Source organism: Somniosus microcephalus, chromosome 9, assembly GCF_052327205.1.
Source record: "Somniosus microcephalus isolate GS21.2 chromosome 9, FLI_Smic_1.0, whole genome shotgun sequence".
Classification (NCBI taxonomy): Eukaryota; Metazoa; Chordata; class Chondrichthyes; order Squaliformes; family Somniosidae; genus Somniosus; species Somniosus microcephalus.
This window is the reverse complement of record NC_140995.1, coordinates 114,819,495-114,838,146: the sequence shown is the minus strand read 5'-3', so window position 1 is coordinate 114,838,146 and position 18,652 is coordinate 114,819,495. Positions and strand designations below refer to the sequence as shown.

Genomic DNA, 18,652 nt, shown 5'->3' with positions numbered 1-18,652 from the left:
CTTTGATGGGATGAATGCCCCTTTCTTATCCCAGGCTCTTAAATTAAAATACATTTTAAAAAGTATTCCAAACACTGCACCAACCATTATTAGGTCACAGAATTGATTCACATTTTTAGCTGTTATTCATATATATTTGGATTATAATATATTGTATTTGAACCAATGTTAAAAGGAATCTACTATCTGCTTCATCTGCCTTCACTTGACCTGCTGATTTCAGAAAGGAAATATTCATCTTTGTGGGCAGCATTTATTGGTAAAGTCACGATGTCAAAATTAATTTATATTCACATTTTTACACTCAGTTTTAATCAATCTCTGTGGCAAGAAAACGAACATTGGCAAAACATACCATTGTTTACTGTCTTTCCTGACTTGAACCCAAAACCTTCTAACACAGAGGTAAGAGTGCTACCAACTGAGGAAAGCTGACATTTAAAAAAAAGAACACTAGAGAGTGCTTTAAGGATGCAAAACAAAGGGGTTTGAAGTCTCCTCTTGGGTTATCCAAACTACGGCCTATCGGCCATTTCCAATCCTTGAGCCCTGGCAATCTGGTCACAAAGATCAGGTGATAAATAAACTAGAACATAAGAACATAACTAAATGCTTTGTTGGTTTAATACCTCTATTTAAAACATCTGATACATTTGCTGATGCCAACTAGTTGTGTAATTGTAATGCTGACTGTAAGCTAAATTCCCAATACAAAACTTGCTGTAAACTAAATATTCAATGAAATTCTTGCTGTAAACAGCAGGCCTAACTAAATGCCTGAGGTAATATCAATCTCTTTATCATATGGAAAATAAGTATGTTAACATAGATGTGTACTTAAACAGCAAAGTTACATCTGTGTCTGACCATTTTTGATGACTTTGGCAGGAGAGAATTAACTTGTTTTCATGCAGATTGTATTGTAGTTCTACGTTAATTGGCTTGAGCGTAACTATTAAATTATTCTGGACTTTATTGTAAGGCAGTCAGAACAAACTTATAAACCTTAGACATATATGGTAGAAATCTGATTTAGGCTACATATATGTGGGAGGAGAAAGACAAAAAATTGGTTTAATACCTTTGAAGTTCCAGCAGATATTTGCATGTTACATTACTACCTTATAATATGTATTGGCTATGCTGTTCCTCTGTAATAGTTAGTGAAAGCAACCCTAATATGACTGCATTACAAATTACATGGTAGAGTAACACTAACTATCCACCATGAAACCATTTGATTGCGCATAAAACAAATTCCGAAACATGGAATAAAACTGCCTCCATCACCCCATCCAAATTGCACCTTTATATGTATGTTACACAATTCAGGCTGCAATGTTTCAAGGACTCATTCATTCTTTTCTTATATCTAAGCTTGACTCTCTCTTCTCTTAGGCAGTCCCTCGGAACCGAGGATGACTTGCTTCCACATTAAAAATGAGTTCTCAGGTGACTGATGAGTCCAATGCGGGACCTACAGTCTCTTGTCACAGGTGGGGCAGACAGTGGGAGGGGTGCTTGGGTTGACGTGCGCTCCTTGCGCTTGGCTTCCACTTGCTCCCGGCAAAGAGGCTCGAGGTGTTTGCCGCTTTGCGGATGCTTCTCCTCCACTTTGTGTGGTCTTGGGCCAGGGATTTCCAGGCTTGACTATTCCAATGCTCTCTGCCCAGTCTCCCATCTTCTACCTCCATAACCCAAAACACTACTGCAAGTATCCTAACTCGCACCAAGTCCCGTTCACCCCTGTGCTCGCTAACCTACATTGGCTCACAGTAATCCAATGTTTTGATTTTAAAATTCTCATCCTGGTGTTCAAATCCTTCCCTGGCCTTGCCCCTCTTTATCTCTGTAACCTCCTCCAGCCCTACAACCCTCCTCCAACTCTGTGCTCCTCCAACTCTGGCTCTCCTGCATCTCCCACTTCCTTTGCTCCATCATTAGCATCTGTGCCTTCAGCTGTCTAGGCCTTAGGCTCTGGAATTCCCTCCCTAAATTTCTCGACTGCTCTCTCCTTTATGACACTCCTTAAAACCTACCTCTTTGACCAAACTTTTAGTCACCCGTACCAATATCTCCTCCTTTGGCTCTATCACCATTTTTTTCTGTTTATGCTCCTATATAGCACCTTTACAAGGCGCTTTACAAGTGCAAGTTGTTATTGTTGGGCGGTAAGCTGGTGGAGCAGATAACCTGCCCATAATAGAACCTGCTCGAATTTAATTTCCATTGATGACCAGATATTTGAATCTCTAGCATCTGAAATTCCTCAGGCCGCTGAGAGTGACTGCCAGTTAGTGCTAAATTATGCTATGGATTTATGCTCACTAAGAATTGGCTTGAGACTGATCAGGCTCCATTCACATACAATCCTTATATCGAGCAGAGAGAAGAAACGTAAGCCTTGGACGGATCCAACCCCAGGACCAAGAGGTTAAATGTCAGTATACCAATTTGTTCTTTTCCATGCCCCTATAAGCTCTTCTGTTGTAGCACAATTTGCCTTAACTCCAGCTAAAAAAAAAACTGGCAGAGCGTGAAGCAATGGTACTTAAAGGATATACATTGACCTTCTGAACAGAGTGACAATCACGATCGATTAGAACTCAGGCCAGCGAGCAGATCTAAAGGCAATCTCAAACAAAAGTAAGAAGAGTTGTGTTTGAGCAGATCCCCAGGCAGCAGATCACAGGATGGAAAAAACAGAAGAATTGAAATGCCCCAAAAGGGCTGATCCCCGCACCCAATTCATCTCCAGCCCGCAAGTTCTGCATTTTGTTCCTGATCCCTCTCCCCTTTCAAACGCATTCAACTGCAACTGCTGAATGAATCTATCCAAGAGCATCTCCAGTGCAGCAGCAGAACACGTTCAAACTCATGGCAACCCAAGGCCTGGAGCTACTCGGCTCCTCTGTCGTTCACAGACATTGATTGCATCGAGCCGATCTGATGTGATTCGAGCCGAGCTAATGTGAGCCGAGCGGACCTACTGTGATTCGAGGCGAGCTGAGCTAATGTGAGCCGGGCCGAGCCGCGCCCTGCCAGTGTTGTCCTCGGGTGCCGCGCGGTACTTGCTGTGAGCTGAGCGGCTCCGATCCCTCGTTCGGTTGAGTGCGAGCCGCTACCGGCTGTCCGTCAAACACTCACTCTCTCACCCACCCACCCACTCGAGGAGCCGAGCCGCTCCACACCCTCTGCACCCAAAACTACTTTGCACTTGCCAACTATGGACGCTTTAAAATCGGCTGGACGGGCGCTGATTCGGAGCCCCAGCATCAGCAGGCAGAGCTGGGGAATGGCCAGACATCAGAGTAAGTTTTTCTGGCTGTAATTGTAGCACCATACAATGGAAATAAAAGTCTCAGGTGGCTGAGCGGGCGGGTGGCCGGGAGCGTTACTCGCTGATAATGAGGGACTCCGAGGCTGGTCGTTTAAAAAAACACGAGCTTCATTTGGAGAATTGGATGTTTCACGCTACAATGTTATTTCTTGCCTATAAAATACAACATTAAAGTCGCTGATATGTATCATTCGGGCCTTTGTCCCATACCATTAAAGCAGAGCAGGTTTCTCGAGGTCCTTGTGCCCGCCCTATTCAGCGGCAGACTTCTACCTTTTGAACGATTGTGTTTGGTGGAAGTAATTTTAGTATTACAGTGGTGTTCTATGTTGCGTCTTAACCTTTTCATAAAATTATCTGTGCTTGTACACAACTCAGTGTGTTTGTTTTAATAAGCGTAAACTGTAACAAGTGCAATCGAATACCCTTGGGTTCAACTGGTTTTTATTGAATGATGCAGATTGTGATTCTCGATTGAAATGGGCTGGAGCTTTTCCACGGAGTTGCATTTGTAGAAATTTCAGTTTCGTTGAGCTGTTGTCTGTGGTTGTTTGTCTTTCTTGCATCTAAGTTAGGGAGAATCTGTGACGACAAACTGAGCACCGTGTGGGCATGATGGGGATGAATGGCCTTTCTTATTCCATGATTTTGCGTGATTTACATTTTTCAAACAACTACAATCAATATCTAAATACAAATGTATAAAAGTATGGTTTGTATATGTGAATAGCAAAAAAAAACTACCCAAGATGACACATGTAGAAAGACAATGTATTTACAGATCAAACGTAACGAGATAGTGTCAACAATGAAACTGAAAAGCACAGTAGCATTTTTAGATTAAAATGGAAAGTTATCTTTTATGTTTTATTACAAAGATTCTATATAGTTTAGATTCTATAATTTAAGAAATACACTAAAGTCACAGTCCAAGTGTATTATTTTTTGAGCACTTCAGCACTAAAAGGGTTAATGATCTAGATTCATGTTGATGTTTGGAGACTTCCTGAAATAAATACCCAAGATGATTATTTTAAATAAAATCTTATCAACTTCAAAGCCACTCTTGGTCAATCTAGAGTTATGATTAACAGTGTGAATGTATGTAGCTTCTCTCATTGTATGTTCCTGTTCTTGTTCACAAACACCAAAGGTATTGTTAATGATTATCTGTGGGTTAAAATGCTTACTTTGTGATTATAGGGGAGTAGCATATAGTGTATCATATTGCAATCCTAAAATAGGAGAGTGAATTTGATTTTATAGTTATAGAACTTGATTGTTTTGTAAAGATATTAAATAAAAATATTTCTGTGCTACAGTTTAGTCATTAAAATTTGTGCTTGCAGGCATTCTAAGAAATATTTCCAGTAAATGATGAGCTGTAGCACCTGGAAATCGCCTTTTGGCATTATTTCATAATTCTGACAGGCTAATGTAACATGGTTCACAAGGAATGTACATTCCTGCAGGATATCGTGCTGTGTTTTTTCATTGATCCATTTGATATGTTCTGAAATTTTGTTTTGGAAACTTTTTTTGGGATTTCTCTGATGGCGCAGCAGGTTTTTGCAGTAAGAAATTGAGCAATACAAACCAGGAAGGTTCCAAGTTCCTGATCTAGTCTGTGTTAAGCTACTTTCAACCAGGGCAGCAATAAAGGCCTCATTGGGCTCAGTGCCCTGGGTTAGAGAAGGGAAAATTGGCCAGGATTTCTGTTCCTGATTGCTAAACTAGCAGCTCCTTTGGAAGTGGATGCTAAATGAGGACAGGATCAGTGTCAGTTGCAATTCCCCCCATGAATATCCATTTACACCCATGCTGTAAATATGTACCAGCTGTGTACTATACCTTCTTTAGCAAGCTCTACCTGATGTAATGATCTATGACTACTCATTTGCAGTTCAAACAATAGTTTAAGCAACAGTGAAGAAAAAAGTTCATGGATGCTATTTAATTTTAGTCCAATTAAACTGTTTTGTTAGGAAAAGAGTGCAATGTAAAACCATTCTAGATAAACTGAAAGGGAAGTAAATTTGGGAGACTCTATCTGTTTCTATTACATTACACTTTATTTACACTTCATTATCTGAAACTACTTTGCATAGCTTGGGCTTGTACTCTCATCAATGTCACCTGTGGCTCAGTGGTAGCACTCTTGCCTCAGTCAGAAGTTTGTGGGTTCAAGTCCCACTTCAGAGACTTGAACACATAATCTTGGCTGAGAGAGTGCTGCACTGTCGGAGGTACCGGATTTCAGATGAGATGTTAAACCGAGGCCCCGCCTGCCTTCTCAGGTGGATGTAAGATTCCATGGTACTATTGCAAAGAAGAGCAGAGGAGTTCACCCAGTGTCCTGGCCAATATTTATCCCTCAACCAAAATCACTTTTTAAAAAAAACCCTAGATTATCTGGTCATTATCAGATTGTTGTTTGTGAGACCTTGCTGTGCAAATTGGCTGCCATTTTTCCTACATTACAGCAGTGACTACACTCAAAGTACTTTGGTGGTGGTAAAGCACTTTGGGACATCCTGAAACATGGAAGGTGTGATATAAATGCAAGTCTGTCTTTCTTTAATTTATCGACAGTTAGTCTTCAAGATTTTTAGCCTTGGGGAAAATTATACAAATATCTTTAGAAAATGCTGGAAATACACAGCATCGGGGAAAAAAAAAGACAGGTTAATGTTTTGGGCATGAACAAAGGCTTTACATGGGAAACATTTTATATGAACAATGACAGACAGGTAAAGACCCTCTGGTCCATCCAACATGTGTCCCACACAATTGTGATACTCTATACACACTCCACCTCACCCAAAACCATGTGATCTAATGGGAGAGGCAAAAAATCAGATAACAACCCAGGCCATAAAAAAATCTGGGAAATTCCTCTCTGGCTCATCTAGGCGATCGAAACTAGTCCAGGAGATCACTCTGACCCTGAATTCCCTGCAGTACCTACCTTCTGTAAGAGGTGATGTTTGCCCCAGCTCTCGCTTGAAGGAATTCAGCGAATCAGCGTCCACCGCACGAGACAGCAGCCTGTTTGAGGTCTACTGTTTGTTGGGAAAAGAACCTCCTCGTAACATCACTTTGCTTTACAGATGCTGATGGAACTGCTGTGTATTTCCAACCTTATCTGATTTTATTTCAGATATCCAGTTTTTTGTGTTTTAAAAAAAAATAATCTCCCAATTTGGATTGGTTACTTTTAAGAAATGTTTTCAATATTAACTGCATCTGTGTGGCAGTTCATCACGAATGACATGCTAGATAAATGAAAGTAGTTGTTGTTGTTGTGAAGGCATAGAGGAACATTTCTAGCATGTCACAAGTTTGCAATAGCTTAAATGTGACCCAAAAACTGAATTCAAGTGTGAAAGTAATAGGTGTTAACAAAATAATTATTACTTGAGTTCTTCATGTAATATGAAAGAATGTTGATTAATAATAAACAAAGAATGTTTTAAATCTAAGACAGGAAATATTGTCATAAAACTAGGACTGGTGTGGATCTCTTAACCTACCCAGAGTTAAGTTTACACTTATTCCTTTGGAACCTGTCGTCAGTCTTAGAATACAAAGGAAATAATGCAATATTTAGTTAGTGTAATGTATATTAGTTTGATTCCTGCTCATCAAATCCTGGATTAATATGGGATGCTGCCTATTGTGTTGTTGGGTTTAAGTTGTATTTGGATAAATGTAGAGGTTTTTTTTGAGTGTGAATAAACCCATATTTAAAAGACATATGGGTTCTTTTGTCTCAAAACTAGAATCGGAGCCATCATTAAATGGTTTAAAAATATTATTGTTTCAATTTTAATGGACAGTATTCTGAAAATTGAGTATTATATCAGATTTCCCCTGAAGTGGTAGCTTTCACCTCTCTTGCTTCTATATTGAGGATCTAGGCTAAAATAAATTAGATTGCTGTGCCCTTAGAAAGAACAAATTTGATAGATGGTCACCAGATCCCTTTAAAAGGTTTAGCTCTGAAATTCAGTAATTTAATTGGTATAGTACAAGTTTTGGAAAATGCTTCTTTAGTAACCCTTAATTACTCCCTTCTGTGATACTATTTCCATCATGTATACATACCTGTCTTTGTATAAGCTATCTATACATTTGATTGAGTCTCCCCACCTCCCAACTTGCATCTTCAAAGAACTTGTCACAATAATGTGATTAATTTTATCCATTGAATTGTCTGGTGTAGTTTTATGCCTTCATTAAAGTTTTCACTTGAAGCTTTCAGACTTTCCCAAAAGTCTGGGCTTGGAGTTCACATTTTTGCCCAGAACTGTGACCGTGTGAGCTGAAGTTGGATTGTGCAGTCTGAGGATGTGCAATGTACCTAATTACCCAGGACACATCAATACCATTCAGCCTGCTAACCGTTATCTTCCTGATTAGCACCTGCTATGTTTTCAGTTAGAAAATGTAAACATTTTAATGAGTAAGAGCTGTTACTGACTGATGGAGGGCAGGAGAGAGAGCTATCCATATAGATGGACCACAATTCGATTTAACCATTAGCATTTGCCTGATGATGCCTTCTAGTGCTTGCCTCATTGGAATTTGTGAGGTCAGTGGGAGGGCCCTAATTTGCATAGGGCAGCTGGATGCCTGTGCCACTGCTGCCTCATCTCTGGTGCCCCTGACTCCCACCCTTCACCTCCCTGCACACCCCCCCCTGCAGTTGTTGAATAGTAATTGGGAGCAGGAACCCTGCCTAATTTGTTTTCTCTCTCCTTAGCTTAGTGGTGGTAAGGCCAATTGTAATACTCCAATGGCTTCTCTGGCTGAGATCAGCAAACTCAACATTGACCAGAAATCAAACCTGTAAACTTCTGGTCTGTATGACTTTGTGCTGCAACAGAAGAAAAGCACTAGCATTTATATGTTGTGTCTTGCAGAAATGTCAATGTTTCATATACAATAAATTAGGTTATTAGCATAGATAAGTGCTTGAAGGAAAGGGAAATAAAGGCTTATTGGAAAGGCAGGCACATGGGATTAGGACTACTGTTTGTTTGGAGGATAAGCACCAACCTGGAATGGTGGGGCCGAATGGCCTGTTTCCATGTTGTTAAATTCAATCTAATTTGATGTAAATAACTTGAAACGCACTGATTATTGTTATGCAGGCAAATGTGGCAGCCATTTTGTGCACAGCAAATTTCCATAAACAACAATGAGATAAATGACTAATTAATCTGATTTTGGTGATGTTGGCTGAAAAGAGGGCTGTTGGCCAGAACACAAGAGAATTATGTGCCTGTCTTCAAATAGTGCCATGCGGTCTCTTACCATCTACCTGCACAGACAGATAGCACCTCGGTTTAATGTCTCACCCAGAGACAACACATCTTGCCCCTCTGTACAACATTGGAGTGTCATCCCAACAGTCTGGATTGAATTTGAACCCACATCCCAGATATGAAGAGTACTGACCCATGCTCATTAGAATTACATTCTAAATTAATTATTGTATGCGCTCCACTTGTGAAGGAGACCTTTTTACATCTCATTTCCTCAGAGCTGTTCCTGTTTCCCGGTCCGAACTTTGCCGTAAGTGCGGCGAAAACCCTACTTACACGCGCAAACCAGGTTTCCACTGCATCTCTGGAAAACTTCTGGCAGCGGAGTGTGAGCAGCTCCGAGGAAATTTCCAGCATGTGCATCCCATGAGCGAAGGAGACCACGTTCTGGTAATTCATGAGCAACAAAATTAGAAATAAAGGTCTCCTTCACAAGCAGAGCCCATAAAATAATTTAATATCTACTATTTTGTGTAGGTACAGAGCTGTCAATGTTGACAAAATATCAGGAGTAAGATTTTTAATCAAAAGAGTGAGAGTGATCTAATGTGGTAACTTTTTTTTTTAAAAAAGCCTTGCAATTTTAGTGGAGTTTTGATCTAATTTTGTAATGTTGAATCTTCAGACTGCTTCGAGACAACCATGTTAACTGACAGAGTTGCCATGGTTACAGCAATTGCCAGCTGATAGCAGGCCCAGCCACTGCTGTTTAATATAGATTATTTTAAACCACTTGCGCGACATTCTGTTTGTTACTTCATGTAGATGGGATATGAAGAATACTGACCCATGCTCATTAGAATTACATTTTGTGGGGCTACAACCATGTATCTCGTGCTGTTCTCAGCCACATGAATTGTACAAACGGAGTGACTTCTGCCAACGACCCGCGTAGTCCGCTAGCGGTTCGTTGGCAGCAGTCGCGTCCGTGAATCACAGTAAAGCACTGCTTGCTAGTCCCTGTGAATGGAGGAGGCCTCGTGTAATTTAAATTCTTCATACAAGTCACCACAAGTACTGTCATTGGGCTCAAAATAGCACTACTTTTAACAGGAAATGAGGACTAGAAGTTGGAGAAAAGTACCAAAAAGTCTGGAAATGTTATACTTTCATACTTTTCTTTTCCTCCTGATTAGAACGTAGTCCTTGTGAATTCAGCATTTTTGTTTTATAATCCATTGCATGACATGCAACGGCCGAATGGCCTACTCTTGCTCCTATTTCTTATGGTCTTATTTCTTATGCATGATAAGCAGCACATGAGTTACACGATGGAGATAAGAGCCAAGGCCTTTTGATTGCAATAATGGTTTAGTAAGAATAGATGTATTGTGCATCAAATCAAATCAACTTTTATTGTCATTGTTAGTGCACAAGTGCAGTACAACGAAATGTCGGCTTGCGGCTCCCGAGAGTGTACATTTGGATTAAGACATTTAAACATTCAACATACATTTGGCTTGTAGTATATTAACATAAATATGACCGTAATAAAGTGCATTGGCAGATGTGCAGGCTTTAGAGTTTATTTGTGGAGTTCAGTAGGATGACAGCCCTGGGAAAGAAGCTGTCAGTTCTATCTCCCGCACTTCTGCCCCTCCCTCCCAGAACCACGATAGGGTTCCCCTTGTCCTCACCTTTCACCCCACCAGCCTCCACATTCAACGGATCATCCTCTGGCATTTCCGCTACCTCCAAAGTGATCCCACCACCAAACGTATCTTCCCCTCCTCTTTCAGCATTCCGCAGGGACCGCTCCCTCCGAGACACCCTAGTCCACTCCTCTATCACCCCAAACAGCCCTTCCCCCTTTGCCTGGCACCTTCCTGAGCAAGTGGAGGAGATGTAACACCTACCCCTATACCTCCCCCCTTCCCACTGTCCAGGGCCCCAAACACCCCTTCCAGGTGAAACAGCGATTTACTTGTACTTCTTGCAATCTAGTATACTGTATTCGCTGCTCACGATGCGGTCTCCTCTACATTGGGGAGACCAAACGCAGATTGGGTGACCGCTTTGCGGAACACCTCCATTCAGTCCGTAAGGGTGACCCCGAGCTTCCGGTCGCCTGTCATTTTAATTCAACGCTCCATTCCCACTCGGACCTCACCGTCCTTGGCCTCTTGTATTGTTCCACGGAAGCTCAACGTAAACTCGAGGAACAGCACCTCATCTTCCGATTAGGCACTCTGCAGCCTTCCGGACTCAATATCGAGTTCAACAATTTCAGATCATAACCTTGGCCCCTATTTCATTTTTTCTTGTAATTTTTCCACTCCTTCCCCCCACCCCTTTTTGTTTCGCTCTCACACCTGGTAGCTATCCCTTGCCCTGCCAGTACACTCTACACCCAATCTCAGCCTATTACCATCTCGTCTAGCTTCTAACACCTTTTTATTGTCTCTTTTACTTCTTTTGTTTCTTTTATTCTTTTGTCCGATCGCAGCCCTGCCTCCGATCTATCTTTTCTTTCCAATTTTGAAGAAGGGGTCGACCCGAAATGTCAACTCAAATTTCTGTCCATGGATGTTGCCTGACCTGCTGAGTTTTTCCAGCATTTTCTGTTGTTATATCTGGGAAAGAAGCTGTTCCTAAATCTGGTCGTACGGGTGCGAATGCATCTGTAGCGTCTCCCAGATGGTAGGAGGGCGAACAGACTGTGGCTGGGGTGGGTAGGGTCTTTGATGATGGACCGTGACCTCCGTAGACAGTGTTTCTGGTATATGTGCTCTATGGTCGGTAGCCTGAAAGGTTAAATGAAAAGCAGTCTGTTTTTACCTGATCTATAATATTTCAAGTTTTACGTCTAACACATACTTCTTGTCCACTTCACACTTTAGATCCATTGTCAAAATTTTGTGTCACGCCTACATTTGTCACATTTAAAATTTATCCTTGCATTTACCTTTTCAGTCTTCCTGACATTAGGTGGCATTGTTACTTGTCCAAATTCCATCTCCTAGCTTTGTTTTACCTGACACTCGGTTATGTTGGTGCTCCTTTCTCAGGTCTTTAGATCATCTATCTGCACCTCCTCCCCACTTTGTTTCCTGTGACAGACCTTTAACTTATTGGACGTGTTGCCCCCTCCTGCTCCGGTTTCTGCTCCTGCACCCTGTGCCAGTGACGGGTGTCTGGTTGCTTGTCTACACTCCTTAATGTTCCCATTTCTGATACATAATGGGCTATCGTCAGAAAACCCGAGTTCTCTTCACCACATTGCACTTGGCCCCTGAACACCAAACAGGTCTTGGAGCTCAACCCCATGATGGGCCTGGATTTTTGACCACTGTTCTGGCTTTTACCTCTGCTTCTAAAGTCAAAGTACTTTCTTAGTCATACTTCTTAATATAGATTTCTCCTGCAACTTGTTTCTGTAAACTAAGGCTCTATTTCTGTGTTCATTGTTTGTGCATATTGGGTACCGCTTGAACCTTCCTGTTGATTGTCTCCCGCCTCTGTTCTGTTCCATTTTCATCTCCCTGTCCACCACTGTGTTGAATTCAAAATCCTTGTCCTTGTTTCACTTGGGAGCGTTACTATATTAAATGAAAGTTGTTGAATGCTGTTGCTTGTTTGAGACATTGAGAGAAGGAAAATAAGTTGAAGTTGAAATGCAGAAGCTCAGATTTGCTTGGTTGACCAACCAACATCTTTCTCCCTTCAATAAAAGCTCCAAGAGGATTTGCAGAAGTTATAGATGTCCTTGTATTAATAAATGTTTGTTTATTCCAAACTGCTGTACTTCTGCTTATGTACCTTTTTATATTTAATGTGGCCTACTCCAACAATCTCGTCCAGGATCACAAAACTGGAAATCCTTGCCCTCCTGCACTCATTCCTATCTTCTACAATTTAATCAGTGACTAAGTTTTGTCACTTAATCACTAATTCTGGATTTACCTTGTTTGCTTTTTTTTTTAAACCTGTATGCTGGGCACTGTCCCCTTCCTTTTTAATTTCTCAATTGTAAAAATGCGGGCCCGGAATTTGCAGTCGGGATGACGGTGAACTGGCAACGTTCGCCTTCATTCCGCCTTTGAAACTGACCGCAACTTCGGGATTTTGCGCAGGCGCATGCAGAAATCCTGTAGTTGTGGTCTGTCATTCACTGCTCCGACACAGGCTGGGCTGTCCTCCCCCGCCCCCCCCCCCCCCCCCCGAGTCGGCAACTTGTGAAATCACTCAAATCAGGGCAACTGACACAAACTTCGGCTCTTCCGCAGTAATACCGCTGTTAAATTCCCACTAAAAGTTAGACCCAAAGGGATTAGGTGTAACTGGAGTTTTAAGGAAAGAAACACTTACATTTATATAGCGCCTTTCACAACCACCGGACGTCCCAAAGCGCTTTACAGCCAATAAAGTACTTTTTGAAGTGTAGTCACTGTTGTAATGTAGGAAACGTGGCAGCCAATTTGTGCACAACAAGCTCCCACAAACAGCAACGAGATAATGACCAAATAATCTTTTTTTTATGTGATTGAGGGATAAATATTGGCCAGGACACCGGGGATAACTCCCTGCTCTTAGTCACAGTCATAGTTATACAGCACAGAAAGAGGTCCTTCGGCCCATCGTGTCCGCGCCGGCCATCAAGCCCTGTCTATTCTAATCCCATTTTCCAGCACTTGGTCCGTAGCCTTGTATGCTATGGCGTTTCAAGTGCTCATCTAAATGCTTTTTGAATGTTGAGGGTTCCTGCCTTTACTACCCTTTCAGGCAGTGAGTTCCAGATTCCAACCACCCTCTGGGTGAAAAAGTTTTTCCTCAAATCCCCTCTAAACCTCCTGCCCCTTACCTTGAAACTGTGTCCCCTGGCTATTGACCCCTCTACTAAGGGGACAAGTTCCTTCCTATCTAAGGCCCTCATAATTTTGTACACCTCAATCAGGTCCCCCTTCAGCCTTCTCTGTTCTAAGGAAAACAATCCCAGCCTGTCCAGTCTCTCTTCATAGCTGAAGTGCTCCAGCCCAGGTAACATCCTGGTGAATCTCTTCTGTACCCTCTCCAATGCAATCACATCACTCCTATAGTGTGGTGACCAGAACTGCACACAGTATTCCAGCTGTGGCCTTACTAGTGTTTTGTACAGCTCCATCATAACCTCCCTGCTCTTATATTCTATGCCTCGGCTAATGAAGGCAAGTATCCCATATGCCTTTTTAACCACCTTATCTACCGTCCTGCTGCCTTCAGGGATCTATGTACATGCACACCAAGGATCCTCTGTCCTTCCTAGAATCCTACCATTCATTGTGTACTCCCAAAATGCATCACCTCACACTTTTCAGGGTTAAATTCCATTTGCCACTGTTCTGCCCATCTAACTATCCCGTCTATGTCGTCCTGTAGCCCGAGGCTTCCCTCCTCACTATTTACCACTCCACCAATTTTTGTGCCATCTGCGAACTTACTGATCATACCTCCTACATTCATATCTAAATCATTAATGTACACTACAAACAGCAAAGGACCCAGCACCGATCCCTGCGGTACACAACTGGACACAGGCTTCCAGTCACAAAAACAACCTTTGACCATCACCCTCTCCCTCCTGCCACTAAGCCAATTTTGGATCCAATGTGCTCTTACCTTCTTGACCAGTCTCCCATGTGGGACTTTGTCAAATGCCTTACTGAAGTCTATGTAGACTACATCAACTGCACTACCCTCATCCACACACCTAGTCACCCCCTCTCAAAATTCAATCAAATTGGTCAGACATGATCTCCCTCCGACAAAGCCATGCTGACTATCCCTGATTTAATCCCTGCCTCTCCAAGTGGAGACTAATTCTGTTCCTCAGAATTTTTTCCAATAATTACCCTACCACTGATGTTAGGCTCACTGGCCTGTAATTCCCTGGTTTATCCCTACTACCCTTCTTGAACAATGGTACTACGTTAGCTGTTCTCCAGTCCTCTGGCACCTCCTCTGTGGCCAGAGAGGTTCTGAAAATTTGTGTCAGAGCCCCTGCAATCTCCTCCCTTGCCTCACACAGCAGCCTGGGATGCATCCCATCAGGGCCTGTGGATTTATCCACTTTTAAGCCCGCTAAAACCGCTAGTACCTCCTCCCTCTCAATATTAATTTGTTCAAGTATATCACAAACCACCTGCCTGATTTCGATGCCTACATCACCCTTCTCCATAGTGCATACAGATGCAAAATATTCATTTAAAACCTCACTTGCAACTTCCGGCTCTACACACCGATTGCCACTTTAGTCCCTAATGGGCCCTACTCTTTCCCTGGTTATCCTCTTGCCCTTAATATACTTATAAAACACCGTGGGATTTTCCTTTAGTTTGCCTGCCAGTGTTTTTTCATGCCCCCCTCTTCGCTCTCCTAATTTCTTTTTTAAGTAACCCCCTGCACTTTCTATACTCCTAGGGCTTCCATTGTTTTTAGTCCTTTGTATCTGCCAAAAGCTTCCCTTTTTTTCCTAATCCATTCTTGTATATCCCTTGACATCCAGGGTTCCCTGGGCTTGTTGGTCCCACCCTTGACCTTTACGGGAACATGTTGGCATTTTCTTGGAAAATAGTGCCATAGGATCTTTTACGCCCACGTGAGAGAGCTGACGGGGCCTCGGTTTAACGTCTCATCTGAAAGACGGCACTTCTGACAGTGCAGCACTCCCTCAGTACTGCACTGGAGTGTCAGCCTAGATTTTTGTGCTCAAGTCTCTGGAGTGGGACTTGAACCCACAACCTTCTGACTTGGAGGCAAGAGTGGTACGAACTGAGCCACAGCTGACACTTTTAACAGCGTATTGACTGCTAAAGAAAGGTTATTGTCCTGAGAAACTAATTTTAATATTACGCAGTGTCAAATTTATCCAGTTTAATAAAGATTAATATTTTTAAAACTTAAAAAAAACTTGTTTGTTTATATTTATTTCAGGTTTGCCGTTTCCCTATATGAGAGCCCCAATCTTTGTTTTGCTCTCTCTAACATTTTTAAAAGTTAGAATTTTAAGAGCTTACTCACTTCCTGGTTCACTGTCTGTGAGAATTCTCCATTTTGACTGGCTGCTTGGACAGCTTGTTGACCTCGCAGCAGCTCGCACAAGGGATCCCCACTAAACTCGGTTGATTTGAATTATGTGTCAGAAAACCCAAACTTCTCGACACCAGGATCGCGAGATCTTTGTGCGAAGCTTACTTCGGGGCCAGCGGCGAATGCCTTTGCTTCTCCACAAATTCCAGGCTGTGATTTATATTCAGTTATGTTGCTGCAGATCTGCTAGCACCAAAGGAACTATATTCTGGTGGATACTCTCTGGCCATGTATTAATGAATGTGGTTTTATTTACAATTTACAGAGTTTTGATCAGGCCCCAACTGGAGTACTGTTTTCAGTTTGGGGCACCTCACATCACGAAGGATATATTGGCCTTGGAGGGGGTACAGCTTAGATTGACCAGAATTATACCATGGCTTAAAGGGTTAAATTATGAGGACAGGTTGCATAAACTTGACTTGTATTCCTTTTGAGTTTAGAAGGTTGAGGGGTGATCTAATTGAGGTTCTTAAAATTATAAAACGATTCAATAGAGTAGATATAGAGGAACTATTTCCTCTGGTGGCGGAACAAGGGGGTTCAAAATTAGAGCCAGACCATTCAAGAGTGAAATCAGGAAGTACTTCTTCACACACAAAAGGTAGTAGAAATCTGGAATTCTTTCCCCAAAACGCTGTCGATGCTGGGTCAGTTGAAATTTTCAAGACCGAGATCGACAGCTTTTTATTAGGTAAGGGTATCAAGGGATATGGATCAAAGGCAGGTAAATGGATTTGAGGTACAGATTAGTCATGATCTAATTGAATTGTGGAACAGGCTTGAGGGACTGAATGGCCTACTCCTGTTAGCAAGTTCCTATAATTAGTGCCTGCACTATTTAATGTCATAGCCTGTGAGTTTTTCATAGTCTGAGCAATAGTGTTATTTGTGAGCTGCAAACCACACAGAATTTTCTTTGAAGCAGCTTTATGAAGATTGCAACCTTTTAACTCCTCAAATATTTCTATTGAAAAGAATGTCATTGATTCCCAACTTTGGATACTACCAAGTAGGTGGTTGGTTCATATCAGAAATCTCTGGCATGCATACTAAAATTCCTAATAACAATCCTCTAACTTTAATGTCAAACTTGAGTTTACAAAAGTTTATGCACAATGTTGGTAAACTGTAATAATGTTTGACTGCCTACAAAACCTGTTTGCACTGGCTTTTTAAACTTAAAGGGGGTTATTTTGATGAGGGTGAAAACAAGTGCTAAATGGGTGCTGTGCTAATAAGACGCTTGTTTGAAAGGCTGGTTTTAGCCCACAATTTTGGTCCTAATTGCGGATTACCATAATTTGAATGTGCCTGGAGGTGCTAAAACAGACAACTGCAGGGTAAGCACTCAAATGTTGATCAGATGCAATTTTCGTGAAGCATTATATGTGGGCTCCACACACCCACTTCCACTGAAGGTGTGGAGTGCACTGGCTGACACACAGTGGTAGATTTCAGGATGGCTCGGGGACCAAGGGAGAGTATACACAGGTTCTCGGATGTGGCACTGGAAGTCCTCATGGAGGAGGGATGTTCTGTACCCGCAGGGGGGGAGGGTGTTCACTTTGCTCCCCTGTCGCTCACTCCTGTAGCAGCTGGTGCTGCTCTGCCTGGCCTCATGGGCTCCTCCCATTCCTCCTGCAGGGGACCATTAGAAAGATGCCCATGACCAAGCACTGCCTTTCTCCTGATGACTCCTATAAGGTAGAATAGTACAGCATTCATGCTTTTTAGGTGAAGTCCTCAGAGAATTTCCAGAATAAATGTTGATAAGAGTTTTGGTGAAGTCTTGACAAAGTGTCCCAGAAAGTCTCCTGATGAGTTTCAAAAGACCTCTTCAAACCTCCAGCGGCAAATGAACAGTAAAGTAGCACTCGGAATTCTCTGCAACGACTTGTTTGCTCCTGATCAGCTGGTCGCCGTTAGGAGGGGGGGGGTGATAGATCAAGGGCTAACCACCAGTGCAGGCAATTTAAGTGGTAATCAGCCCCTTAATGATCCTCCAGGTGGCCATTCCTAGGCAGGCTTCAGCTCCTTTTACCAAGATAGCGTTGTGCGCTAAACATGGGCTAAACCGGCTTTTCAGCTTAAGACCCCATCTTGGTCACCTCGTAGGTTCTTTGGCACCTGAAGGAGCCATCGAAAACCCCCCCCGTTATCCTCCATCAACATTGCAGTTGATTTATATTTTACAAGTTTGTTGTGTGGGTCCAATCTGCTAACAGTTGTGGTGTAAATACAAATTCAATCCTACTACCTACTAGTTCCATCTTCCCAAATATGTACCACAGTAGTGCATCTTTTTTTCTCATCAATTATCTTTGTGATGGCCTACTTTGTAGTTGGTTTTCTTTATGATCATCCTCTTTTGGTGCTGAGCCATGGCTCAGCTGGTAGCATTCTGGCCTCTGAGTCAGGAGGTTGTGGGTTCAAGTCCCACTCCAGAGACTGGAACACAAAAATCTATGCTGACACTCCAGTGCAGTGATGAGGGAGTGCTGCACTGTCGGCGGTGCCGTCTTTCGGATGAGATGTTAAACCGAGGCCTCATCTGCTCTCTCAGGTGGACGATATTTATTCCTCAATCAACATCACTAAACCAGATTATCTGGTCATTATCACATTGTAGTTTGTGAGACCTTGCTTTGCGCAAATTGGCTGCTGTGTTTCCTACATTACAAAAGTGACCACACTTCAAAAAGTACTTCATTATCTGTAATGCGCTTTGGGATGTCTGATGGTCGTGAAAGGCGCTATATAAATGCAAGTATTTCTTTCTACAGGAAACTTTCTGGTATCCGGTACTGACAGGACCGAGCTGGTGCCGGTCGATCAACACTGCCGGAGAAACGAGCGCTAATGTTAAAACATACGGAGCTCAGAGCTCCGTCTGAAGCAACAAACCCTGTTGCTT

General features: G+C 42.3%; 1 protein-coding gene across 2 annotated transcripts in view; it reads left to right on the top strand.

Moving 5' to 3' along the window:
- Positions 1 to 2,576: 2,576 nt before the first annotated feature.
- Positions 2,577 to 18,652, top strand: part of LOC147112609 (low density lipoprotein receptor adapter protein 1-B-like) — a 154,623-nt gene continuing 138,547 nt past the window's right edge. Inside the window, exon 1 of one of the 2 annotated variants that reach the window (XM_085997031.1) lies at positions 2,577 to 3,311. In XM_085997031.1, coding sequence (XP_085853157.1) covers positions 3,227 to 3,311 — 85 coding nt within the window. In that variant the 5' untranslated portion in view covers positions 2,577 to 3,226. The remainder of the gene's footprint in view (positions 3,312 to 18,652) is intronic. The other variant, XM_085997030.1, reaches the window with a different exon arrangement.